This window comes from Gobius niger (assembly GCF_951799975.1).
Source record: "Gobius niger genome assembly, chromosome: 3".
In the NCBI taxonomy this organism is placed as follows: Eukaryota; Metazoa; Chordata; class Actinopteri; order Gobiiformes; family Gobiidae; genus Gobius; species Gobius niger.
Window position 1 is genome coordinate 40,664,380 of NC_136854.1, and position 8,853 is coordinate 40,673,232.

At 40.3% G+C, this 8,853-nt stretch overlaps 1 protein-coding gene and 1 long non-coding RNA gene across 2 annotated transcripts in view; both read right to left on the minus strand.

Moving 5' to 3' along the window:
• The window catches only part of LOC306960925, a 247,525-nt gene that overhangs the window by 40,598 nt on the left and 198,074 nt on the right, over positions 1-8,853 (minus strand). The gene's annotated exons all lie outside the window — the stretch shown is intronic.
• prdx2 (peroxiredoxin 2) lies at positions 1,729-7,854 on the minus strand. Its single transcript, XM_079553506.1, has 6 exons — positions 7,742-7,854; positions 6,881-7,003; positions 5,050-5,203; positions 4,195-4,317; positions 3,987-4,117; positions 1,729-2,049 (listed from the first exon to the last, which is right to left on the minus strand). The coding sequence occupies exons 2-6, from the start codon at positions 6,981-6,983 to the stop codon at positions 1,967-1,969; spliced, it is 594 nt and encodes a 197-aa protein (XP_079409632.1). The 5' UTR covers positions 6,984-7,003; positions 7,742-7,854; the 3' UTR covers positions 1,729-1,966.

An 8,853-nucleotide genomic window follows, 5' to 3' on the forward strand; every position in this document is an offset into this window, starting at 1 on the left:
CTATGATTTAATAAAATAAAATCCTTTTGAAAGTCTGATATTATGTTAGAAAGTTTAGGCAAAATAAGCATTAGCTTCAGCCTATACCTTTTCGGTCATTTTGTATGTTATGTTATGAAGGAGTAAACTTAACTGAATGTAAATCTTTTGTCGTAATTTTGACCGAATAAACTGAACTGAAACTGATAAAGCAGGGGTAGGCAACGTCAGGCCCGGGGGCTAAGTCTGGCCCTTCCACACGGAACCTCTGGCCCGCGAGATGAGAAATATTTTTATGCAAATATGAGATATGAGATGAGATATGGGCCAGAGAGTGGATTCTAGAACCATTTTCTGTGGGTCGTGAGCGTACAGGACATTTTCTACATTTTTCATTGGAAACTGCACGGAGTCAGTTCAAATTAAAGTCATTGTGCTGCTTTTTTTAGACGATATATGACCATTTAGAATTTTATCTGTAATAATAATGTAAAACGTTGGCATTTGCAGAAAAAAGTTCAATGGGGAAAAGGGTTTTGGCAATGATTAAAGTTGACCCTCCACAAAGCAAACTTGCCTATCCCTGTCATAAAGCCTTAACATTTTAGTGTTTCCCATTACATATGTTCCTTTTGTTACTAAAAAAAAAAAAAGTACTATCTAGTTTCTCTATACTAGACCCAGAACCACCAATAAACAATGCACAAACTAGATTTTCTGTAGTTTCTTATGGAGCAGATGCTCAATTTACCCCGTATTCTCTTCTCTGAAAACACCAAGATGGTTTTGTTTATTTAAAAAGAAATCTGCCTGAACTATTAGTCTGTGTTTACGCCAAACAAAACGACCAACATCAGAAAGTGTGAAAAACACTTAAGCGGGGTTAATCTACAGCCAAGTTTTCATCTTCAACTTCAAATGTCAAGATCAAATCTCATTTTTTTCAAAACAAAACTCACCCTCGCAATATTTAATGCCACAAACTCAGAACAAATGTTTGCGAATCCAATGTGGTGAGACCGTTGTGAAATCTTACGCGAACGTGTGAAAGTGTTGAGCGATGTCATAATTTCCCCCCAAAATTTAGTTTCAATGCCAGGTTGAATTAGATTTAAGGATTTTGGCACAATTCAATGACTTTCAATGACTTTCCAACCCCTTAACCGAGCACATTTTCCCCAGTTTGACTTTACCCAAATATATAAGCTTCAAGTCCAAGTGTTGAAAAAGTGACGAGCAACAACAAAGATCACGTATAGGTCAGTTTAGTGGGTCTTAGCTTTCAAATGGAGGCGTGACGCTGGCCTACAGGCTGTGAGCTCTAGTCCTGAAGCTTCTAGATTTCAGTAAAGCTGGAGAAAAGGTGGGGGTTATGAGGTTAATGCCCCGTGGAAAGCCTGGGATAGAGCAACACGAGGCTCAGATGAAAAGCTCCAAAAAACAAGAGCTCAACTTTCACCAAACCAGTTAAATTAAACTGAGCTACAGGTTAAAAAAAGAAAAAAAAAAAGAAAAGTTGCATAATGGGGGCATTAGTTTACGTTCAGGAGCCCCAGTTTACCCAATAATCTGCCACTTTATGTTGAGTCAACGACCACAATAAATCCACTATTGAGCAAGACTTTACCAACTACAAAAAAGAAAAGAAAAAGTATAAAAACAGTGGAATAGGGTGCTTCCATTTAAGGACATTTGCTGCCACCTACAGGCCAGGACAGAAACTACACGGTTCACAAAACACAGAAGATCAAGTTTTCCCACTGCTTTTATTGAGGTTACACAACAACAGGGAAAAGATATTTTCTTGGATAAAAAAACGAACTACCTTTCAGTGCTTTAGACCGAGGTTACACTGGACATACAGAACTGCATCATTCAAACCCCAAAATGCGTGAATATAAATGGACGCAACTGCTTCATTAGGAATCATTCTTCAAAAAAAAAAAAGAAGGCAAGTGCTATGTTAGAAAGCCGCTGGAGGAGGCGTTTACTGCTTAGAGAAGTAGGCTTTGCTCTTCTCCACGTCGGGGACGATCGTGTCACTGCCGGGTTTCCATCCAGCGGGGCAAACTGTGGAGCAGAAGAGTTTACAATGGAGGCCTCAGATTATCAAAGTCGAACGGGACAAAGTGCACAGGGGCAATAGCCAGGAGAGTAAGTAAACCCATAGTACAAAGTCGTTCTGCTGCAGATAAGGAGGAGTAACACAGGACGCAGATTTAGATAGAAAGACCTTTCAATGCTACGGAAAGACTTCAATTCATACATTTGCAATACATGGAGGATGAATTTTCACACAATACTGAGATCATGGATGACGGGAGAGAAAATGAAACAACTTCTAAGACAATACCTTTCATCCACGGATATATTTACCACAATTAACTGTCTTACTTTGCCCTTCCCTGCTTTTTTACTTCCCCCTCTTTTTCTTTTTTTTATCATCATCTTTTCCCCCTCCTTTCCTTCCTCACGGTATGCATGTGTGAGTGCATTTGTTGTTTTTAACTCTACTATATCTTTTGCTCATTCCTTTATTTTACTCCTTTACTCTTTTCTCTTCTACCGTCCTTTTCTCCTCTTTTCTTCCAATCTTTTTCTTTCTAAACTTCTGCTTCTTCTCGACTCTTGCCTTGCGGGCTTTCCTTCTCTTGTTTTTTTCAGACCAATATATTGTCCTCAAATCCTGCCTGTGTGAATTTAAAAAATGCTAATAAAAATAATTAAGACTTCAATTCACCCACGTTTTCTGTAGTTCTATAGTTTATTACCAAAAAAAAAACACCAAAAAAAGTGATGAAAGTACAAAAATCGGACAAAAAACCACTAAGTAACCAAAAAGGTGGCAAAAATGCAATAGAAAACAAAAAAAACGGGTAAACGTGAGATGAAAAAGATCAGTTTTGTAGGTCTTAGCTTTCAAATGAGGCGTCACACTGGGACTGAACGATTGTTTGGTTCTCGATTAATCGCTCGGAAACATGGAATAAACTTAAAGCTAATGTTTGGAGGCTTGTGGCGCCAATTGTGCTTCTGGTTGGATGAGACAGATTTGTATGAAATCTTCCATGTACTTTTATGTATTGGTTATCCGCACAGTAAAGTGAAGATTACTGCACAGTAAAGTGAAGATTACTGCGCAGTAAAGTGAAGATTACTGCACAGTAAAGTGAAGATTACTGCGCGGATTTCGCACTACTCCTGGTATTATTACGCCTTACAATATAGTTCCCCCTTTTATCCACTTAGAAAATCCACATTGTTTAATTTTGTGTAATTATACTTTGTAGTGGAACACTTCACGCAACCATATTTAAAGCAGTAGTAAGTAACTCTTCCTCCTAGAGGCCATAAGCGCAACTGCAGGTGTAGTAGCAAGTTACGATTTTTTAACTTATTAATTGTCTTGGAGAGTAAATACTACGCTGACAGGAAAGGCGAAGGGATAGAGGGATATTGCACATCCAATTACACAATGGAAATATTTTTTTTCACTCAAATTTGGCTGTAAATCCTGTTTAAAGTGACGTTAGCCCGCAGTTAGCTTTGTCCATTAGCATGTTAGCTTCTTCTTCGTGATTACATTAGTGTGTATTGCTTTCTCCGGACCGGGGGCAGTCAAGTTGCAAACATGGTTTTCTGGCCAGAGACACCAGGGGGAGATGAAAGACCCTCCAATCATCCCATAAACACTTGTATTACCCCCACAGGGGCTACGAAAAGGATTTATTAAGGTAAACACGTTACTTAGTACTGCTTTAAATAGGGAAAACGTGGAAGAGCTTGGTAGCTTCTATCTTGACCTGTTTTGGAGCTATAGAGGAGAGAGGGAGAGGCTAAATGCTAACGCCGTCTGCGCTGTGTTTACGTGACTGAAGGCACGGGGGAAGATCAGACAGGTCCTAAAGAACTCGTCAAAGCTCAGGTAAGAACATATCTCAGTGTGTAAAAACGGTGGCCTATTCCTTTAAAGCCTCGATTCTTAACAAAAGTCTGGTTTTGCTCACCTTCTCCGTACTTGTCCGTGTGTTGAAAGGCCTGGACCAGACGCAGAGTCTCGTCCACAGAGCGACCCACAGGCAGGTCATTGATGGTGATTTGTCTCAGGACGCCCTTATCGTCGATGACAAACAGACCTCTGAGAGAGAAACAGACTTCAGTCACGCTTTACTCGTGTGATTTGGTGCCAATATGAGCTTTCGAAACAAGTCTAACCTGTAGGAAATGCCGTCATCTTCCTTGAGCACGCCGTAGTCTCTGGAGATGGATTTGGTGAGGTCGGCAAGAAGTGGGATCTTCATGCTGCCCAGGCCTCCCTGCTTCCTCGGTGTGTTGATCCTGCGACAAAAAAAAAAGAAGAAAAAAAAAGACATTTAGCACAAAAGTGTAGGGCTGTGCAATTAATCGAAATTCGATTACGATTTCGATTACAACAGTAAACGATTACAAAATTATCATAATCGCAAAAAAACGATTACAATTTTTTTTCCCATATTTTTTTTTCTTCCAATTTTTGGATTTTTGTCACTTTTTTGCTGCATTTTTGTAATTTTTTTGCTGGATTTTTGTCACTTTTTTGCTGGATTTTTGTCACTTTTTTGCTGGATTTTTGTCGCTTTTTTGCTGGATTTTTGTCGCTTTTTTGCTGGATTTTTGTCACTTTTTTGATGGATTTTCGTCACTTTTTTGATGGATTTTTGTCACTTTTTTGATGGATTTTCGTCACTTTTTTGATGGATTTTTTTTAAAGGCAACAAATAATCGTTCGAATAATCGTGATTTCAATTATGACAAAAATAATCGTGATTATTATTTTTTCAATAATCGAGCAGCCCTACAAAAGTGTAGAATGAATTAAGCCCTTTGAATGTCCAGTAATCCTCTGGACAAACAAAGGAGTGCTTTGGTATGACAATAACTGATGATTATGTGGGTGTGGGAGATACGCCTTGCTTTAACTGTTTTCATTTGCCAACAATGAAAAATGAAACATAAAAGATTGTGCTCGTCACGGCGTGGTTGTGCAAAAACAAACAAGCGTTCGATCTTTCCGACGTCCCGCACACGTACCAGGCGAGATGGCTGAAGTGAGAGTCCACGGAGGCACCGATGACTTCGCAGCCGAGCTTTCTGAACTCTTCCGAGCGGTCGCTGAAGGCCACGATCTCGGTGGGGCAAACGAAGGTGAAGTCCAGAGGGTAGAAGAAGAGAACCACATACTTTCCTGCAAGATATTAAGATTAAAGACTACATATTAGGATAGGGCGACTAGATTTCCCAACTCAAAAACTGGGACACAATCTCCTGAGATGCTACACGTGACATTTTTAATGGTAAATAGTTGGTAAAGAAATGCACATGGGCCAAAATCATGAGTTTTTAAGTGAAGTGTGCCATTTTGAGGACTATGCTGGCCAAAAAACGAGACAACAGGGACAGAGTGTGAGTAAAACTGGGACAAATCAATAGTTAAAAAGGAACAGGCCACCGTTTTCTGTACTGTGATACGTTCTCACCTGAGCTTAGACGAGTTGATACGTACCTGTCTGGTAGCTTCCAACTTCACCCCCATTTGGAGCTATAGGAATACTTTGGGACAGGCCAAATGCTAACAACATCCTTGGTACGAATCAACTCGTCTAAGCTCAGGTAAGAACATATCTCAGTGCAGAAAACGGTGGCCTATTCCTTTAAAAGGAATAGGCCACCGTTTTTACATACCGAGATATGTTCTCACCTTAGCTTAGACGAGTTCTTTAGGACCTGTCTGATCTTCACCCGTGCCTTCAGTCACGTAAACACAGCGCAGACGGCGTTAGCATTTAGCCTCTCCCTCTCTCCACTATAGCTCCAAAACAGGGAAAACGTGGAAGAGCTTGGCAGCTTCTAGCCTGGCATCCAGACTAATCTCCGATGTTTATTAATTAATAAACAGGAGACTAGTCTGGCGACCCTGTCGTAGAAAAGCTACTGCTTGAGGCGGGACTAATGTGGGACAACCGAAGCGCAGCAGCCAATGAGAACATAGCGGCTGTGACGACAGAAACAGCGACAAGAAAGTTGTCATTCGGACATTAATAATGGCGCTCCTGCCACACGGAGTCAGAAAAACTTAATACAAGCATACCGTGCATTAGGTGAAGCTTGTGTTGAAAAACTACAAAACAAAGGCGCAACAACGTGACGCCCGTTCAGGGAGCTGCTCTGATTGGTCGGTTGGCTCCATATCGCTGCGTCACTTCCTTTGAAAGCGCGCAATGGAGTGTTGCCAGACCCTCTTCTGTAAAGAAGCGGAGTCTGGTTGGCGAGACTTGGTAGCTTCTATCTTGACCTATTTAGATATGGTTACGTGAAGTGTTACTACAAAGTATAATTACACAAAATTAAACAATGTGGATTTTCTAAGCGGATAAAAGGGGGAACTATATTGTAAGGCGTAATTATACCAGTAGTTTGGCATCCGCACAGTAAAGTGAAGATTACTGCGCGGATTTCGAACTACTCCTGGTATTATTACGCATTACATTATAGTTCCCCCTTTTATCCGCTTAGAAAATCCACATTGTTTAATTTTGTGTAATTATACTTTGTAGTGGAACACTTCACGTAACCATATTTAAATAGGGAAAACGCGGAAGAGCTTGGTAGCTTCTATCTTGACATGTTTTGGAGCTATAGAGGAGAGAGGGAGAGGCTAAATGCTAACGCCGTCTGCGCTGTGTTTACGTGACTGAAGATCAGACAGGTCCTAAAGAACTCGTCAAAGCTAAGGTAAGAACATATCTCAGTATGTAAAAACAGTGGTTGTTCCTTTAAGGATAAATCTATTGGGACAAAAGGGCTTAAAACTGGGGCATCTGGTCACCCTATATTAGTAATAAAATAACAAAATGCAGCATACCTTTGTAATCCGACAACTTGATGTCCTTGAAGGCTCCATCCACCACCGCCGTGGCTTTGAAGTCCGGGGCAGCCTGGCCGATCTTAGCGTTTCCAGAAGACATGGTGCTGGTGGTGCAAGTAACTGGGGGGGGAAAAAGAAAACTCCACTTGTTATCTGACAAATCCTTCTGCTGCAGTGAGACAGTGAGATAAAGGAGGAGGGTGGAGCTTGAGACACGACCTGTGGTTCTGACAGCAACTCAGTCCACCATTATGGAGCACACACACTGCACTTCAGAACTACAAAAGCAGGGGGTTTTCAAGGCGCCCAGGCCAGAGGCTCCCCTTGAGCAAACTACTTCAAGTCACATGCAAGTCATGCTCAGTCAGCAGGAAACAATAGCGCTTAAGAGGCTTAAATGCAAACACCATCCGCGAACCTGAGAAACTTTGAAGACCTATGGAGCACTTTAAACCACTAAATAATCCTATATAGTGCAAATACTTCAGTGAGTTTTCTTTAAAATAGCTAAAAATGCCTGAGTGAAATACGCCATCAGCCCATTGTCTCCAAACATTCTTGCGTAAGGCGGTACTTCGGGGTAAAAGCATCCGAATAAAGTGTTTGTAGACGTGGCCAGAGAAGCTTAAACTGGAACTGCAATAAAGCTTAGTCTCTGTGTAAAATAAAACAGGTCTAATTACTTAAGAAAGAACAAGTGCCTGCAGCAGTGCTTGGCTAGCAATAAGTTAGCCGTTGGGGTAAAACACATGCTTTCATTTTCTGCAGCACAAACTATGATTGATGAACAGAAAGTAAATCAAAGCCTGGAAATGCACAGGTTATTAGAGGAAATGTAAAGAAAAGACTCAAACTCACCTGTTTGAGAGTAATGCCGTGTGGAAGCGGTGGACCGAGCGGTGCCTGGAGAGAAGAACAGAGGGACAGAGAGCGACTGCGGGAGCAAGAAGTAGGCGTGACGGATACCGGAAGTGGAGCTACACTTTTCACAATAAAAGTGACTCGGTTATGTAGTTATGTAGTCTGCCTTCTTCCGTAGACTAGTCTGCTCGGCTAAGATCATTTTTACGAATGATCTTAGCCGAGCGCAAGAGTCAAAATATTGGCGATAACCAGATTTGAGTAAAAAAAAACGAAGCAACAAAAATTGCAAAACGTGAACAAAAAAAGTCAAAAAAGCAACAAAAAGGACGACGATAAACAGATGAAAAAGCAACAAAAGCCACATGTGAAGAAAAGAAAAAGCGGAAAAATCGCCTCATTTGAAAGCTAAGACCTCCAAGACTTTTACTCATGGTGTCGCCACTTTATGTCACATTTTAGTCAACTTCTTGTGGCTTTTTTGTTGCGTTTTTTTGTCGCCTTTTGTGATTTTTTATTTTTTGATGCATTTTTGGTCACTTTTTTGTGCTTTCTGTTGCGTTTATGTCACTTTTTGTTGGGTTTTTGACATTGCCTCATTTGAAAGCTAAGACCTCCAACACTTTTACTCATGGTGTCAACTTTTTGTGGCTTTTTTGTTGTGTTTTTTTGTCGCCTTTTGTGATTTTTTTTTGCTGCATTTTTGTCATTTTTTGTTGCTTTTTTGTCACTTTTTTGCGCTTTCTGTTGCGTTTATGTCACTTTTTTGTTGGGTTTTTGACATTGCCTCATTTGAAGGCTTTTACTCATGGTGTTGCCACTTTTTGTCACATTTTAGTCAACTTTTTGTGGCCGTTTTGTTGCGTTTTTTGTCGCCTTTTGTGATTTTTTTTGATGCATTCATGTCATTTTTTGTTGCATTTTTTTCACTTTTTTGTGCTTTCTGTTGTGTTAAGTGACTTTTTTGTTGTTGTTTTTTTGTTGCATTTTCTCATTTTTTCTTGCATTTCTGTCAATTTTGTTGTATTTTTATCACTTTTTGTTGCATTTTTGGTCACTTTTTTGCACTTTCTGTTGCGTTTATGTCACTCTTTTGTTGGGTTTTTGAC

Excerpts from the sequence above, each read along its gene's own strand:
- prdx2 (XM_079553506.1), bottom strand. The coding sequence starts at position 6,983 with ATGTCTTCTGGAAACGCTAAGATCGGCCAGGCTGCCCCGGACTTCAAA. Across the intron at positions 5,204-6,880 it reads CAAGTTGTCGGATTACAAAG|GAAAGTATGTGGTTCTCTTC; the intron begins GTATGCTGCATT and ends AATATCTTGCAG. Across the intron at positions 4,318-5,049 it reads CACTTCAGCCATCTCGCCTG|GATCAACACACCGAGGAAGC; the intron begins GTACGTGTGCGG and ends TTTTTGTCGCAG.